This window comes from Falco biarmicus, chromosome 5 (assembly GCF_023638135.1).
Source record: "Falco biarmicus isolate bFalBia1 chromosome 5, bFalBia1.pri, whole genome shotgun sequence".
Taxonomy (NCBI): domain Eukaryota; kingdom Metazoa; phylum Chordata; class Aves; order Falconiformes; family Falconidae; genus Falco; species Falco biarmicus.
This window is the reverse complement of record NC_079292.1, coordinates 45,790,367-45,810,048: the sequence shown is the minus strand read 5'-3', so window position 1 is coordinate 45,810,048 and position 19,682 is coordinate 45,790,367. Positions and strand designations below refer to the sequence as shown.

Sequence of the window (19,682 nt, the reverse complement as noted above, 5' to 3'; positions counted from 1 at the left end):
TTTCCAGATATTTTAATCAGAAATAATTCTCAAAGCAGGATGGAAGCCCTGGTATGTGTTTGCAAGGAAGAAAGACTAATAGCAAAAAAGAGACAAAGACTGCAGGGCAGATATCCCACAAAGTTGGTATTTTGATCATTCAGTTCCTGGGTTCTGCTGGAGCTCAACTCTATTCTGACAGAGCGCGACAGGGACTGAGTTCTTATTTCATGGTCTGACATGGAGCTGGGACGCAGACAGGATGTGAAACATGGGCCCAGCACTGAACAGAATTCTTACGTCCTGTGATACAGGTTAGCCACGCATATTACAGCCTGGTACTTAAGGGTTCTCAGCTTGATCCTCTACATCCCAGATAAGTGCCCTGATATGGGACATAGAAATAGAGAGGATTGCTCAATTCATCAAATCAAATACCTAAATTGAAGGCAACCACATAATCGTTAACTGTGCTACAAGGCACCTGTAGACAACACATCTATTCACCATCTACAGCAAGTCACAAAACACTCCCTAATAAATTGTATTAAACTTGCAACCTTTAATACAAAGTATCAAAAAAGCCTGAAACATTACACAAGGAATAGGAGAGATCAGGGGCATTGTTAATGTCATAATTTCTGTGACAGCTGAGAATGTCTCGATGATCCTAAGATATGTATCTCACAGTGTCTAATGATTAATCATTCAGAGTTGAGCAGCTTTATCATCTCAAATTGAGAGACCAAACAGTGGAGAAATTAATCTTTCACATAAGACAGATGAGTTCTTTGTGTGATTCAAGACATAGCTATATCGCATTTCCAGTGTATCTGTAAACTAGTTTGGCTTTTTTTATAGTACTTCAACTTTATTGCATTATAGACATTAAGTCAAGTGAAGCACTAACTCCTGAGCGCTGGATCTCTAGAGTTTTAGGACTCCGTTTCATCTTAATGCAAAATAGGACAATATGTAAAGTCTTGAGTACAACAGAATAAAAAGTATGAAGTCAACTGGTCCTTCTAACTTCTAATTTGGAGTAAGATTCAACTTGAAAAGCTTTGTAGAAAATTAAATGTAAGGTTTGTAGAAAATTTACAAGTGCACCGGGAGACATATAATATTAGCTAAATGCCTATTGAACATCTCCATGCAGTGCTATACCCATTACACAAGGTTATATTAGAATATACCAGATGCATGCAAAATGTAAACAAATTAATGGTAAGATTAAGCTATACTATTAGCACTGATATTAGCAATCTTTTGGGTTTTATAGCAATATTATTCCTCATATATCTATTAAATTCTTGCCACTTATAAAAGGTACTATCACTTCCATCTGCTCAATTATAAAACAATCTCAGCAGCATTTTGAAGAGTAGCATTACTTACTAGAATGGAGTATGTTGTATATGGTCTATTTCACCCCTGACTCAAAAGTACTTCCAAAGGATGCTGCAACTAATAGTCATTTAAAAAAGAAAACCTTAAATCGTGCTAAATAAAATTTTCAAACAGGTTTTAAAGTGCAAAATAACTCAAAATAATGACATTCCTTTGAATTATTGTCTTGATTTGAAAAGTGGGTTTTGTTTGACAGCATGTAGTCACGTATATAATGAGATCATTCTAGATGATAATCACACCGGGATGGATGAAACCGAGTGTAGGTCAGAATACATACAATTTGATGAGCACCGATTTGCAAAACTTGCCCAAAACTCCCCTGAAAGCTATTTTTTTTCAACTGTACTTTATGAGCAATAATAAGAAGTAATGAATCATCAGAACTGTTTAACATATGTCAAGTAGCAGCCTGTTTTTTCTCACTTTGCAAAAAAAATGTAAGCTAATCCTTTGGAAAATGGAAATACTTTAACAACAAAAACATATTTACTGGAATATACTGGATGGGTGGAGACCTGCATGTATTTTGGTAACAAACTGGTCACATGGTATCAGTCATTCCCATGTGCTTTAACTTCAGAAATGACAGAGTGTTTTTAAGAATAGCATTTCATTGTTAAGGATGTTATCAGAGATGTTATCCAGACAAGCATATGATGGGGAGCAATTATCTTTAATTATATACTAAAAACCTCTTAGAGGGATGATAAGGTTGTAAAAGAAAGTACATTAGAGCTGTGATATGTAAGCATTGACATGGCTTGTGCAACCTCAATTAAGCTTCCTGTGCTTATGCATTCTGAAGAAGTATTTAATTATGATTATAATGCTGTTTCTCCACAAGACCTCTGCTGCATCAAGGACATAAAGAAGTGGGAGAAATGGACAATGGAACAAACGAAATTATGGCACATTATAATATTATATCTCCTGCCACATTTATAAAAGAACAGAGATGTAAAATATTTTCTTTAAATATCAAACAAACTCATAAGAAAATATGCAAAGGGAATGTTAAATGAGAGTTACTAAAGCTGTAAATTTTTAATCAACAGATCTATTTAATTTTTATCCAAGAGTTTAAAAAGATCTGACAAGAAGTCATCCCAACAAATGGTGCTGTTTCTTGGAATATTAATAAGATTTAAGAAGGCTAAAAGGAAGCTAATGGAGTAACCTTAGTTACAGGCTTTCAGCCTGACAACAGGAATAATGGAACAGCTGATATGGATCACCATTAATGATAAACAAAAGGGGGACAGGTCATGCATATTAGCATTGCTTCAGAGAAACTGGATCTTACTAGTGAACCTGTTTTTTTAAGTGAAATTATAAGTTTAATACAAGTAAATAGGGTTAATTTGATATTCACTTTTATAATACATTTGGGTTACTATTACATTTGTGTTAATAAATTTTATCAAAGTGGTCCATGTTTGCAACTGAGGCAATTTTAAAAAGTTAATAATGAATGATTCTGTATGTATGTGCATGAGAAGTATCCACTGTATACATCACTCATTTCCTCTTTCCAAACTACATAAACAAAACCAAAAGGTAACAGTTTTACCCATCTGTCCCACAAATACCATTGGGGGTGGAAGGAGGGTCAAAAAGCCTGAATTAACCTCGTTACTTTTAATACTCTCTTCTTTGGATTCTGAAAGCTGCCAGTTAAATGAGCAATAATCAGTGAAAAAAGTATACTAGAAACAATGATCACCAAATGCTTTCACTGCCTGCTTCCCAGTTTGTGATACTGAAGTTATATTTTTGCTTTGCTGCATAAATTCTGCTTTTTCCAAAAGACAAGTGAAATGAAACAAAAAAGCAGGACTTTTTTTTTTTTATTCCCAAAACAGCAAAGAATCAATTTTTAACGTAGTGTTTACCAGTTAGTCTGCCACTCAAGTAATGGCAAAATTGGAGGGTTCCAATTTTCTAGTTATTGTTTAATATAAGAATTTTATAACAACAGAGGTTTGTCTAAACACAAAATTGTTCTGTTTAAAATATAGAATAACTCTGGGAGCAGCTGTGTAAGGGGAATCTGTGGCTTTATCTCACTGCCCAGGACTGCTTAGAGTGAAAGCAGACAATGGATGAACTATTATTGAAATCTTTTATCATTCATCTTCTCTCATTTTTTTATTTGTTCTGTTCATACATTTATAATTCAAGTCATAGCCAAATGAAAATAGCACTTATTTTGCATCACAGGAGTTAAATTTTATTTTTCATCCCCCTTTGTAACTTCTATCAAGACATCCAATTCCTACATTGTACAAGAAATTGAAATAATAAAGCATGGATGTGTTTTCTTCTTTAAATGTTAAATAGGGGATATATGCACTGTTGGTGTACCTCTACCAACAGCAGCCTACAGCCAAATCAGGAAAGAATATGGAACAGGACCTGTATACATAAAGTATATATAGATCACCTGTATCTGTTTCTCTGGTGATATCGGAAACCCGACTCACCTGAACTATCTAGGAACAAACTTCACTGTAGAAAGAATTTTCAGGCTGTCTGTCTCACTTCCTGAAACCTACCCAAAGATAATTAAAATGGGTCATAGTTTTCACATGCTGTCAGAAGGGGATTTTAGGGGGAGGTAGCGAACTGGGCAGAAATCAGAGATGCACACCACCCTGACCCATCTACAGCCACTTCCAACTACAACAGTGTAATAATACCTGAAGAGGTATCCTCTCCTGATTTCAGACGAAATCAGAAGAAAAGGCAAATATTCTCATGGTAGTATCTCATTTTTCATCTTATACTACAAGACATACAATTTTCCTGATGTCATATCAATAATTAATTGACTAATTCCTAATTTTAACAATGACCCTTCTTTTGGGAGAAGATATGCACGGTAAAAACTAATACAACTGAAGTCAATGACAAAACATGCCCTAACATCAGTGAGGTTAGGAATACATGCCAGCCCGAGACTCAGATCACTTGAAGGCCTGCTGATAAAATCAGCAGGTTGATAACACCTGCCAACAAAACATTAATCAACAAGGACCAGAAACACAGGTAAACTGTACTCCTCTAAGAGATATAGTACTAAAAAAGCTAATATAAAGCATCCTAATTGTACTCCAAGAACTACAGAAATACAGAACATGAGTGTGAAAGCATTATTATGATGAAACAGAACTCCCAAGCTGCCCATATTTTGGGGATTTGTACATAGAGAAAATAAAATGTACTGTAAAAAGCCAGAAAATACTTAAAAATAGAAAATAAACTATAAATTTAAAATTTCTATTATAGGAACAACTATATCAGCAAAAAATCTCCAGGCATAATTTTCAGAGTTTTTTCTTTTACATTTTTGAAGGGTGCTTAAAACTATTACTAGTTGTACTAGAAGAAAAACCAATAAAATGCATGAAGAGCTATTATACATTTTTTTTCCAACTAGCACTCCCTTAATCTTTATTAAAATGCCACGTGAAATTAAAAAATCCGAACTGCAAACATATGCTAGTGCATTAGACAAAATTGCTCCTGATAAGCCATGTGAACTCTATACTGTGGCAGTAGGAATGACAAATAAGAAATGTGTCATCAGTGAAACAGGAGAAGGTTAGGTTGGTTTCCAATACACTGTATTCTGGCAAAGATTTGTGTCTTGAAGCTCTGAATGTCATCCTTACATCTTTATAAATTAACCTGTTAAAAGAAGTAAATTGAGAAATTTTGTACCATAGCCAATTTTTCTCCATATAGCCCCAACACAGGTTAAAGGAAGACAAGAAGAGCAGAGAAAAAGTATGTATAGGTCTTATAACTAAGGCTGGACGTCTTATTTCACTGTAAGGTACTGACTGAAAAATACAGCTAAAATTGTTTGATATTTTTCAATTTTCACTTTAAAGTTCATTTTACTAAAACCCAGGTAAATAAACAGGAAAACAAACCAAAAAAAATATTTCCAGATAGACTAAACATAACATTTAATTGAAAAAATATATCTGTTTTTCAGTTCAACCACTTCAGGTCATCTTACAATCCTTGTAACTTCACTCTCCTCTTCTTACACAGAAAAAGCTAAGTATATTAGGGCACAGTATGTAGATAATATCATCCAGACTTCTATAAAGTCCAACACCTAAACGGATGCATACCTATCCAAATAAGACAAAATAACTTGAACATACTGTGATAAAGACCACACACCCTTGGAAGACCTCTATGCAACACTTTACCACCCTTTGAAGTCCTCTAGCCACCACGACAAGGCAGTACTATGTACTATGTAGATATGCATAAGGGCACTAAGAGATTTTCAGAATCATTCCAAGGCTGCCCAGAATTGCTTCTTGAAGAGTTGCTGGAGAGCCCTGACTTAGCCAAAGGCAGTACGTTAGAGTTTCTCTGTCTTGACTTCAGTTGGCCATGGATACACTGAGGTTGGAAATTAAGAGGCTTGTTAATCACCAGCACAGAAATCAGTGGAGAAATGGACTTCTGAGTAACAGGCACAAAACCTCAGCCATTTTTAAGATGTATCTTGAGAAGTTTATTAAAGGAACTAGAAAGGCTAGAACCTAACTTTTCTACCTTTAACGAGAGTACCCTCATCATGTCAGGGCACTGTGAGACTCTTACTCATTCTCATGGCCTATGAATCTTTTCCTGTGCTAAAGGGGTATTAGACTGTACAAAACACCCTGACAACTGGGAAACTTTACTTAATAGAGAGCACTTCTCCAAGGCCAAAAACCACTTAGAAGAGAAACCACTTGTTGCCTAAGAAAGACTTCAGCTATTAGGTTGTTATGGAAACACAAGCCACTTTTGTTAGTTACCTACTTCACCAAAGTGATGCATAGCTCACATTACAATACACACCTTTGCTTTGTGTTCCTTACTGACAAGCTCCGAGTGGCTCTTCATTTGTCACTCAACGTATAGATTAATTATACTCTTTGGAGGTACTGTCTCCTTGAGTAACAGAGAGAAGAATAAGAGACACAGATTGTCATTCATACATCATGCCTTGACCTGAGGCACTAACAAGCTTATAATGACCCTGACCAGCCTTCTGAGGTTTCCAATCACATCCCTCTTCCTGAAGACACCATTTCAGCTCAGCCTAGGGCCTGTGGCTCCTGCCTGAGACATACTGACGGAGTGCCTGTCCTGGGCTTATGCCTGTGCATCCAGACCCCAACTCATGGGCTGACTTCTCAGCTTGACCCTGGACCTGGTCTTGCCATCATGAGACTTCCTGGCCATCACCAGACCTGATCCTGACCTGCATACTGACTTTCTAGCTTGACTTTAGATCTGTCTCATGAGTGCAAAATTGCTTGAACATCAAGGCTCCTAGCTGAACCTTGCCACGATCTCTAGCTCTGCCCTGCTCATTGGGTGGTGAGATAGGGCCCTGGCTAGTGAGGCCCCTGCCCTGTCAGCCATGGTAGCTCCCTTTGCTCCTGCCTCCCAATCCCTGATACATCAGGCCTGAGACTCAGTACTTAGGAAATTCAGCACTCATGGCAGGTAGGTAGTAAAGATTTTAAATATGAACCACAATACCAAAAGCTTTCATGGACAATCAACTACTTCAGAAACACTGGTGTCAAATTAGGCTAAACTTCATAGACTCTAGCTATTTTCAGACAGTTCTAGACCAGCTGTTACATATTGCAGTTACTCTGATAAGAGACTCCCTACTTGATAATGTTTTTCTCTCTGCACAGCTAAGATAACCTTTCTTGATCACTGAAAGTATTTAAACCTGAGGAGTTAGACTGTAGGTCATGTGTTTAAGTGCACTGTATCCTGCTATCTCCAGCTTAAAAAGTGCGCTTAAATGAATAGCAGTCCTTCTGCTTGAAGCAATTTGGGTGAGTGGACTTCAGAAAGGTTAGTGCATGATCCTTCAGATCAATTATAGTTTCAAAATGATGAAGTATGGGTGACTAAGACTAGCCTCTTGAATTTCCATTCATCCAGACAATTTTGTTTATCTGGCAGTGTGATGGTTCCTTCTTGTGGTCACTTTGCAATGGTTTGCCTATAGCTAGAAAATAACTGCACAAAAGCAAAGGCAGAAATTCATTAAAGAAAAGATGCATTTGCTATCTTTGTTTCAATCGGGATAACCGAAATGTCGAAATATTCAGAATAGGTACTGTGAAGATTTATTACTGAAGCTGATCAGAAACTGATGACCTGATAAATAGCATTTTACCAACCCAAGTATTTAATGATTTTGGAAACTATGTAAAGAGTCATATTTTAATTTTGATTAAAATGTTACCATAGCTAGGCTATTTTTCAATTCAGGTTTCCAAAGGACTCTCTCCTAGATATCTGTATGAGACTGCTAACACAGTGTTATACAGTAGACACAAGAATGCAAGAGGTGAGCTGACACACTGGCTGCAAATTTTCAGGCTCATTTTCACTGTAATGCCAGGCTGAGAAAGCAAAAAATCCCTAATGCTACAGTAGATAGGCCAGCTTGGGGACAGTTTTATATGTTGTAATAATTCAGTGACCAACATTTTTTGTTACTTTCCCTGCTGTGATTATGAGGCTGTAAAAAAAAAAAAGGTATAATTAATTACAGATTTATTATCTTGCATGATCCTCCTTACAAGTTACTGGCATTTAAGTGCAAATTAAGTAATGTTTCTAAATAAAAAAACATCATGACTGACAACAGCAAGTTTTCTCCAGTGTACATTTAGCTGGGTAGATGACCAGTATAGCTGCTGAGGTATCTCTTCCTTTATGTTTCAACTCCTCGCCTTGCGCTTGCCTGCTACAGGCCAGTGGCAACACATTACATATCTAAGGCCATCTTTATCCCCTTGACATAAGCCATATCTTAGATGTAACTGGGTAGAGTAGTTGTACCAAAGCTATCTTTAAAACTGCTGACTTGGGAATTGCTGACTGCGGTGGCTGAGAGCTCACCATAAGTGAGGTCACTAAGTATCTACCTCATTTCTCAGCTGGATTTTACAGCCCACACTGCACATAACTGGAAAAAAAAATAGGTCCTTGAACTAGCACTCCCTTAATCAAGGATGATTTTTGTACAGTTTACAGACAGCAATGTCCCTTCCTGTTATTGAGATACTGTGTTAAAACCTTCATTCATCAGCATGGACAGATCAACTTTCCCAAAGGAGGATTTTTTTTCCCACCAAGTTATTCACAAAGAAAAAAAAGTTTGAAAAGTCCTCTCTAATTCATAATGATACTCAATAAGACCTAAAGTTACTTTAAGTAGTACTGGCCATCATTCATTATTATTAAAGATTTACCATGTAGACTGCCACCTGGTCTCACTCCTAGGGAGTTTCTGTAGTAGAAACTATAGAGGCAGACCAAAAGAGATTTGATCTCTCTGTTGGGTATGGACACACACGTAACTCCAATGAAGAAAATGCCTTCTGTAATTTAGCTCAGATTTCATTCAATATTTCTACTAAATAAAGTGTATGACATTGTCATGGTTTAACCTGGCAGGTAGCTAAACACCATGTGGCAGGTAGCCACTCCCTCACACCCGTGTCTCACCCCAGCAGGACAGGGGAGAGAATTAGGAAAAAAGAAAAAAAAGTAAAATTCATGGGTTGAGATAAACACATTTTAATATGACAGAAAATAAAAGGAAAATAATTATACTAGTATTAATAATGACGACAAAAGAATTAGAATATATATAAAACAACTGATAGACAATGCAATTGCTCACCACCGACCGACCGATGCCCAGCCAGTCCCTGAGTTGCCATTGGCCCCTCCCAGTCAACTACCCCCAGTTTACGTACTGAGTATGACATTCTATGGTATGGAATATCCTTTTGGCCAGTTTAGGTCAGCTGTCCTGGCTGTGTCTCCTCCTAGCTTCTTGTGCCCCCAGACTACTCCATGGTGGTGTTGTATGAGGAGCTGAAAAGTCCTTGGCTTAGTGTAAACACTGCTTAGCAACAACTAAAACATCGGTGCATTATCAACATTATTCTCATCCTAAGTCCAAAATACAGTATTATGCCAACTACTAGGAAGAAAGTTAACTCTATCCCGGCTGAAACCAGGACAAGGGTTTGTACCATGGAGTATGGTACAAAATGTCCAAGCTACCAAAGATGCAAATTAAGTCTCTAAGGGTCTTCAACAGCACAGGCCCAAATACAGCATGGTGCTGCACCTAAACTTCTGCTACTAGTATTGCAGACACCAGATAGTTGATCAAAACCACACTAATTTAATGGAGATACTTGACAACACCGACTTTACCATTAGAATTATCCAGTGCCTTGAGCTTTAGCCTTTTATTAGAAATTTACACCTTTTTTGACATGATTTGTTGCTATAGTTCACAAAATATTACAACCTTAAGATCAAAAGGACAATACTAATGTATGCTTTATGAACTAGTAACATTTTATGGTTATTTTCCAAGGTTAAATATGTCATGCGATTTCTTTTTTTAATTGAAGGGTAGTCTAAATGTTAACATAACTAGGAAAAACATCTAGTTTCAGGAAGGAGGATACTGTTCTGGAATAGCCCAACAGAAAGGACAGTAAGATTGATTCATGAATCAGTTAATTTATGAAATTAATTTTATGGGATTGATTTATGAAATTTTAAATCCAAATTTGTATTTTACTTAACAGAAAATTATGTCTCAGAGTGCAGTACTTCAGAATATTCTTACTATGTCTTAACTGTTAGTTTAAAAGCAGAGATACTGAGACAGAGATGTTAAGATAGTCTGCCAAACTGTCCTACTAATCTATCACAGAAACGAAGAGCAGCTTAACTTGAACTCAGACATACATGCAGTCTTCTTTACTCTTAGATCAGTACTAATTAGAAGCAATTGTTTCAACTACCAGCATAAACCTATAATGTAACATTTTTTCCTATATCAACCTAATTTTTTGCAAGCACACATAAAAACTTACACAAGAGAGGATTTCAGAAGTGGAAGTAACAAACTTAATGACTTTTTTTCCCCCCTTCTGTTCATTTTTTCTCCCTTACATGTAACAATCTTTTACCATTTGGTGCATGGAGTTCTCACGCTCTGCTATTCCTTACTAGTTAAGGATAAGATTCAGGAAATTAAAAATAGTATGGAGAAGTAGAGAGCAGTCTGGTTTTTTTCCCAGTAGATCAGAGAACAATGACTGGCAAGGTGACTATTCCCAACCTGTTAGGAGTTTACTGGCAGAGCAGATAATAGTTACAACATGCAGTCCTACAGCTTGAAAGGCTAGCCAGAATGACCTTTCCTCTCAATACAGGAAAGGAGAATTTTCAATCACCGAGTGCAGTCAGTCACACTTCTACTGCCAAGAGGTAGTAATGCCCCAGACAGTGGGGAGAGTTGATCAGAATATCCTACCACCTAGGGAAAGGAGAGCGACAGATGCAATTTTATGTTCAGAGTGCTGCCTCATGCTCTGAAATGAACTCTACACATGACATAGTATAGCAATTCGGAAAAGTATTCCCAAAGTCAGCATGTCTTAGTGATACAAAAACAGGGAAATTCAGGAAAAAAAGGTATGCAAATTAGATATTTGTTTAAACGAATGATCTCTGTAATCATACATAACTTATTCAGGCAATAAATCTGTATGAAGTGAAGTGGCAGGCTGACATTCACATACAATTATGCATAGTGTTATGTACCTTATAACTGTGAGTGACATTGCTGTTTCATTTGGGGCCTCTGTAGTATAAAATAACAGCCAACATGGTTACAAATATGGCTTACAAACCAGGCCAGTTAGGTAATTACTACATTTATAGCTTAAAATAAAATCACATTTTGGAATCTGCTTATCTATACAGCCAAATGTTCTTCCCAATAAAATACCAAGGAAAAGATCGTAGTGGTATATGGAAAACCAAGACAGAAGGAATTACAGTACATTTGTACTGTCAACTCATTGACCTTGTTAGATATTACAAAGATTATGGGTGCCCCCATGAATGTTCTACAGCTTCCTTGGTTATTCTCTGTGCCTCTGATACACACCATATTTAACAATACACAAAACATCTTTTTAAATTAAGACCTAAAAATATCCTCTAGGATCTGTTTTTCATACTGGTCTTACTACATCTAAGAAAAAAGCCTATGTTCAGCAGGCAGCACGCTTCCAAAGCCTGGTATTTGAACTAGTGAAAAGTCTATCTCTCTCTTTTTTTTTTTTTTTTTTTTTTTTTTTTAATAGTAATTACAATGGAAAGTTTTGTAGTTGAGCCACATTACCATTGAGGCAGATAATGAACTCCCTTGGCCAATTTATGGGGTAGGGGTATGGCAGCCTTCCCATCGCACTAAGTAAGTTTATGGTGATTAATCAAGTAGAAGTCTGAAAAACAAGGATAATTTTGCATTTTCTTCCTTTACTGAACAACCTGTAATATTGTCCTGCACAGTCTGCTAATTTTTTTAGATTACCAGAACCAAAAAAAATCAACAAAGTAAATTTTCAGTTACAAGAGTAGAAGCATTAAAGTTTGAGTCAGAGTCTGGTTAACTCTGTGCAACTATGCTATAAAGATGCTATTGTATTTTGTTCCACCTCTTAGATCACTGTTCATAATGCAGGTTCCCTCTTCAGCCCAAATTTCACGGGGAGGTAGGAATTATGACCCACTCTACCTCACCTTGCAGACTCCAAATCTGTATCATAACATCTGGCCCTTACATACAATGCTTGATATAGTTCTGGCACTCTTCCAATACTAGCTCAGCTGTGTAATCAAGAAGGTGCTTACCCTTACACAGACTAGATAGGTAACATGATGTTAGTCAACTATCATCTATCATTCTTGTATATTTCCTAAATCATGATTCATAACCAAGATAGCACAGGTCAAAGTCAATTGCCCGTTTCAGATAGGTCTTGCTGCTGCGATTGTCATTTGTCAAAGCAGACTCCCAGTCCAATTACTTATAGCGGAATGATTATATTCTGAAATTCCTGTACCAGGTGGTAACTAATGAAGAATTCAAACAAAGATAATGGATGAGAACATATAGTTTTGGAGGATATAAACAGAATGCTTACAAATATCATTCATCTAACTCAGCATAATTCTTTTGTTTTTTTAACTATTGTAACTCATTGCTCTTCAAACCTGTACAATACAAAAAGCTGTCTACCAAACTGTCATTTAATATTTCTATCAGTTCTCATTTACTGTTTCATTGTCAAAAACAGAGCAGATCTTCCTTTACACAGAAATAAAATACAGAGTAATTTAAATTTTGAATTAGTTGCATAATGTTGCTAAGCACTTCATTAAGGAACAGAAACAGGTTGATAAATAGATAACTGTGAAAGGCTGGGCTTAAAGACGTTCTATTTCTAGTTTAGCTTTTTGCAATCTTACATTTATCTGGAAAAATATTTAAACCTCTGCTTTGTTTTCCCTTTTACAGCATTTTGCTATTAATCTTTAATCTGATATTAAGCTCTTAGGGTAGCTAACAGAAGACTACAATCATGCTGTGATAACTAAACAGAGTACTGTATTCTTAAAAAATATAAACCTATACCTTCTATATATAATTCTGTATCTTCTATGACACTACACTTACACCAAAGACTGTGTAAAGGATTATTTAGTCATTTACCTGGTCTGGAGGAAGGAACTCTTGCTATCTCTAGGGAACAAGGTTTTTTGGTCACTGCTATGTCTATCGAATCACAAAGACTGCTGTCATTTTCTGAAGGAACTGCATCCAGAGGTACAGAAGGTATTGCTTCCAATGCATGACCTCTCTTCTTTGTATAAGATTCCTGAAATGCAAACGTTTAAATTGGTAAGAGAGATATTTCTCAGATGACACAGGAAAAGAACTAAGTTCAACAACTCTGGCTAGCAAGGTTTAAAATTCAGCAAATTAAAACCCACATTCCACTGAAACCAAATTGTAACAGACTGGAAGAATTACTTGCATGCTAGAAGATTACATTTCTTGTTTCTTTAAATTTTTGTGTAATATAGTTCTTGTTTAGTTACAGAAATGTCTTTATCCATCAAACTTGGTATTTAGCAAAAGCTCCAACATAACCGCTCTTGCCATATCTGCTTTGCTAGGTTCTAATTCAGGGGATGTCTCTTCAAATTTTTTAATTATACCTCATGAAAATGACAATTACGTTAACTTCATATATATATATATATATGAAACTGTTTATATTATATATAAGAAAGCTAAAGATATGTGATCTCAGTTTTGATGATAGAATCCTAGGTTGTGAATGAAGATGAATTACTGCTCTGTATTTGACAGAAGAGCAATAATGGTGCAAGGTCTCTTAACAGTGACACATGTAGAGAATTCCCATCATTAGTGAATGTTGAGGGAGGAAGGGAGGGGAAAAAAGGACATTAAACTGTCTAATCAAGCAGATTGTCTCTGATTTAGAACATGAACGAGAAGATAACATACAGTTTCACCAGAGTTTCTTGATTTGTGATTATTTTTTTTTAATCCCAGAAGAAACCAATTGCATAGGCAAAGACATTATTCTCGCATCTTTCTTACAATGGACATATGGATGCCTGGGAAAGTCAAGCACTGCAAGTAAATAAAATATAAAAAATGCAAAGGGCCAGAAAGAACCCTGACAGATATTATCATAGCGCTACTCAGAAGATCACTGAAAATTATGACGACTAAAACAGGATGTGGAATAACAATTTCTTGAAAAAGAACAGCTCACATTATCTAAGGTAAACTATGGCTGTAGATAACTGTCCCTTTTTTAGGTAAATTATACTGTTAGCGGATCATTACACTACTGAAATCCTTGCCGTTTTTTCTGCTCATTGTGTTGTGACCTGTTTTTTATGAGAGTTCATAAACTGGTAATAATTCAAGGCCTCTCGAAGGACAGGGTTGAGATAGCAACAACAGGAGCTCCACTTCAAAATTCTATTTGATTACTTCAGTAGAATCAAATTTTAAATCCTAGGTTAAACCACCGCTGAACACAGAACTTGCAAATGAATACTGGAAACAGTGAATAGGGAAAAGAAATCATACAAAAAAGAAAAAATAAACAGAATACTAACAAGCAGTTATAATAAAAAATGAGTATGTACTAGCAAACAATACAAGATCAGTTGTATTCCTGTCAGTGTTCAAAGAATATGCCTAAAAGAGGAATGTGATTATGTTTCTACCTCTTCAGCCCTTTCCTGTTTATGTCTAGTCCAAGTATGAGGTCTCTGCATTAGCAATCTTACTGATACATACTAATAGTAACTAGTTACAGCTGGTGGACTCTAAAGACGTAACAAGCAATTGGAAAAGTTTGTTAAGTGGGCTTAATGCAGCTTCCAATAGTTTTTTTTAACATTAGCCATCTCATTCCTTAAATGAAGTTAACAGAAAATTATCCTATATTAAAAAAAAAAAGTTATTTCTTTTAAATCCTGCAAATAACACTTGCATAAAATGAAACATGGATCTTAGGAACAGTACAACTGAAATCAAGAAATATACAAATACATGGTTTTATTACTAGAATAAATGTGCATAAGGTGAAAACTTAGGTTTAAATTAAAGATGACTTTAAAAACTTTGTAACTTAAAAATAACAGTTCTATTAACTCTGTATTATATTCCTGTCTTTTTATCACAATAAACATAGCAAATATTTCTCTCTAGACCACTATGTAATGTGGAGTCATTGAAGCTGCAGAAGTGCAACTGCTAGACAAGAGAAGGATTCCTTCCTGCCTTGAAAAAAGAGGAATTTCTACCTTGTCTATTTTAGCCTGCGGTAAAAAGACAGAGGCAAAAATTTATTTACCAAAGCAATGACTAAAACAGCAGACTTCAATTTAATCCTTGTACATGGAAGTTTCTATAAAAGTAAGTCAGAACGCCAAAACCCTAGTAAATCTGCTAGAGAAGCTGACAAATACTGCAGCTTTAAAACTGTCACCAAACACTGAAGTGAAACACTGCTCAGCTCCTAAATTCAGCTACATTCAAAAACCATAAAAAATTGATATATGAAACGTAAGAATAGACATTGGATCATACTTGGTATCTATGCCACCCAATTTCTGTCTATAAAGACAGCCAACAGTGCTGGCCCAGAGAACAGTGAGATCAGCACAAGACCATGTAGTTATACTCCTACAACCCTTTGTGGGTTCCACACTTCATAATCAAAAGGTGCTGACTTTGTTTTGCATGTCCACCAGCCACACTTAATAAAATTACTTCCTTAGGTTGCCTTGAGAGCACGTGTCATTTTTTACAGCTAAAACCAAAATGGGATGCATGCAAACTATCTCACCAGGTTTGGCATCCCTAATACTTGTACTTCAGAAGGCGACAAATTCTTGTTCTTTACTTACCCTCTCCTTGTGATTTCACAGAACTTTCATACTTCCATTGTCTGCTCCTTTATGGAATGAGAACTTCTAATCTACTCACCCAGCTGTTCCAGGATTTTGACCATCCCTGTCATCCCTCACCCTCAGTCTTCAGTGATGTTACAGGGATCAGATTTTCACATGGCATTCAAGATAAGGGCTTACCAGGTATTCATACTGACATAATGATTTTCCCTCTTTTGTATTCTACTCCTTTCCTAATTGCTCTTAACATTCAACCTGATTTTCTGAATGTTATTCAACATTGTGCAATTAACACTGCAAGAATATAAATGTCAGAGAAGAATAAATAAAATTATGGGGTTACTGAGAAAATGGTTGGAATGTAAATTACTGACAAGTAAATTCTTCCTAAATCTCCCCCTAATAAAGCAAACATATAGTTTGCCAAACAGATAAACTGGAGTAAAAAAATAATTGTTAAAACTTTTAAAAGTCTGGAATTCTATCAACTGATTAAATGAAGATGATAAGCCTCAATTAAAAAGTGCATATGTAGCAAAAAAACCCAAACTGCTCATTGATGGAAAAAAGCAATGTAAAGTCTTCTGGTTTTTCCATTTTGCAGTTGCCGAGCAAATTTTTAAACTCTAAACTAATGGAAGTTATATGTTAGTAGATGACATAAAATTTTCTTCAAGTATCAGGCATCAAGCAATGTGATTCTGTTTTTTTTTCAAAGATTAAAAGCTCTTCAGCATTCTCAATAATACCAGTTCTGTTGTCTCACCTCACCCACTGCCATGAGCAGTAACTACAATAATCCTACATGTCCTCAATATTTTCATCTGCATAATAAAACTGTCTAAAGAAACACTTTTTAACTATAGTTGAAAAATATTTAGTTCTAAAATAAAAAAATAATCTGAGTTTATTTTTTAAAATTTGAGATTATTAATCTTTAATTTCTGTAAACTATTCCAAAAAGCTGAAGATGACACATGTAACTGACCACAATTATCAAGTCAGAATCAGTTCTTATTTGAAATTACAGCTTCATAAAATTAATGTGCTGGCTGCCAGTATATTAAAACAAGTATTTTTGTGGAAAGGATAAAAGCACATACACAATAGAAGTGACAGAAAAAGAGGAGTGAGTGTGGGTGAGTCACTGGGAAAGCATTAGAGAACAGTTGCCCATACTAATAAAATATAAATTAGATTTTTGCCTTGTAGAAAGAAACAGCAAAGTGAGATTAAAGTTGCTGAGCACATGCCAGGGACACACATAGCCCTTACTCAGAAACCTCCAACCGGGTCTCTCCTGAGCATCTGCTTGATGTTTAAATAACTATCATGTGTAATCTCGAACCTAAACAGGACTAGAAAATAGAAAGGGGCAGGGTGGAGGGGGGAGGGGCAGGGGAAGGATGTGATTGTTGATCAGTGGGAATGAATTTGCTTCTAAAATATCTATATGGGAATTGCAAATGCTTATATACAAGTGTGAAACAATATTCCATAACATATCTTCAAAAACTACATGATGTTAAGTTAGACCTTTTTTCCATGTTTCTGCCAAGCTTCTAGCTACTCTTGCTTCTGCTTTCTAGATAATCCTGCATTCCTTATAAGACTCAAGCTGAATGTTGTATGCTCAAGGACTGAGATATAAGCAGTATATATGACTTCATGTTTATATGACCTCAGAATAAAATGACAGAGGCTCAGTAGGCATCTAATCTGAACTGACATTCTGACAAGATAGAATTTGTATTTAACTGATTTTTTTTTCATACTATCCATCTCCTTTCTGTAGAAATCATGTCAGTTGAAGTTTTATTACTTTCTTGGAACATGGGACAACAGATCAGAGTCAGACATGACTGCCCGATGACCAACAAATCAAAGAAAAACTTATTCAAAGACGTGCTGTTACACTCATTCATCACAGCGATAAAGTATGTAGGTATGTTGTGTCTCACCAGACAATGATTAACTTATTTATAAATTTTAAATTTATTAACAGTTGTTTTGATCTCTTGGAGCCTAGGCTACTCACAGTTGAAGGCCACACCATATCCTGTTATTTGAAAACTTACTAGGTCTGGATTTGCTTAAGTCTCTCTTTTGATCTATGACTACCTTGTCATTAAACAGTAACCGTCCTCACAATTTATGTAAGACACCTAATAAGAATCATAAACATATAAAAGAAACAGTTATTTTAGCCCTAAATCACTTCTTTAGAAAGTATGGGGAGCAAGAATGATCTTAGGCATTTTTATACTTGAAAATATAAGTTAAGGACACAGGTTTAGAAATGGAATGATTAGGGGGCAGTTTCAATGGTCTTAAATTACATTTTCAGATAAACTTTTAAAGAAAACTTTATGGCTATAATTATTGATTTTATGGCTCTTCCTCCACCACAGTGGGAGGTGTGCCTAGTTGTTCTTCAGGAGAGTGCTCTGATACTTCTATTAATAAAACTTAGGAGAATTATTGATCCTAAATGCTTCATCACCCAAAGCTGATGATTACCATGAGAGTGAGCAATGACTGTTGCATTTATCCCATTTATGTCATAAAATCATAGAACAGTCTGGGTTGAAAGGCACCTTTAAAGGCCACCTAGTCCAACCCCCCTTGCAACCAGCACGGACATCTTCAACTAGATCAGGTTGCTCAGAGCCCCATCCAGCCTGACCTTGAATGTTTCCAGGGATGAGGCATCTACCACCTCTCTGGGCAGCCTGTGCCAGTGTTACACCGCCCTCATCATAAAAAATTTCTTCCTTATATCTAGTCCGAGTGTCTTTGCATCAAACATACTTGTCTATGTTTTTAAGCAGACTGATGTATAACATTGTTGGATTGGGACACTTCACACTGAAATATTCATGATAAGTAACCGAAGCTGCTGAGAGGAATCAAGAACTCAAACAAGAAAAAAGTCCTAACCGGCGACTGAAGATAATTAGGATAGTTTTTTGGCATGCAGCAAAGCGGTGGGGAGAATGCCTGAACCTGAAGGGTATTGTGTGAGTTTGTCACAATAATGTACTTGGCAAAAACAATTAGAAGTATTTCCTGTGTCATCATAACCTAAAAACACAATTAGATGGTGAAATATTTATTTTGACTGCCTCTCCACTGAAGGAAATTAGGAATATTACTATAATTTTATGGCGAATAAACCCACTTATCTATTACTAATAATTTAACCAAAGTAATTTTTATAGTATTGTGTAATTAGAATAATTTTTCATGAGTCAAGCTATGATAAATGTTCATTGTTATGTCAGCTAGAAACACTTGAATATGTAATTTGTCACAGAACAGATAATAAGGTTCATGATACATTACGGAATCTGGAAAATCCCCAATAATCTCATTTAAGTGTAATGACACTGGAGGATCTCCACTGGTCTGCACAGAGTATTTATAATATCGATTTTAAAAGGGTATTCTCTTTCACCCTCTCCCCAGGCATCAGAAATAGTGGGCTTGCTGTTGTAGGAATAATACATGTACAGAATTATCTGAAATAATTTTTTCCTCCAGCACCTGAAACAACCTTTCAGTAAGCCTTCCACAGAGCTAAGAAAAAATGTTTATTTTTGAAAAAAAATGCTAAATCTGTTGTTCTGTATATTTATATTGTTAGAAATATAAAGATGATGCATAATTCTTCAGAAACCATTAAAAAAAGTTAGATCTGCTTTTTCAAACTTTGTGTTTGAGAAAAAATGAGCATTATTTACATAGCACCCCAAATGTAGTTTTATCTTCTCCTTTTCAAATGCATATTTTCACATATCTTGTTTAGAATCTAAAATTTCATATGAAAATTCTAGAGATGTCAACCCCTGAAAGCTAAAGGTCCGTACAAAGTTTTACAATACAAAACT

General features: G+C 35.8%; 1 protein-coding gene across 4 annotated transcripts in view; it reads right to left on the bottom strand.

The window, feature by feature from the left end:
• The window catches only part of ANKS1B (ankyrin repeat and sterile alpha motif domain containing 1B), a 442,225-nt gene that overhangs the window by 298,044 nt on the left and 124,499 nt on the right, over positions 1-19,682 (bottom strand). For all 4 annotated transcript variants that reach the window (XM_056341207.1, XM_056341208.1, XM_056341209.1 and 1 more), the window contains exon 10: positions 13,043-13,208. In XM_056341207.1, the coding sequence (XP_056197182.1) occupies positions 13,043-13,208 (166 nt within the window). The remainder of the gene's footprint in view (positions 1-13,042; positions 13,209-19,682) is intronic.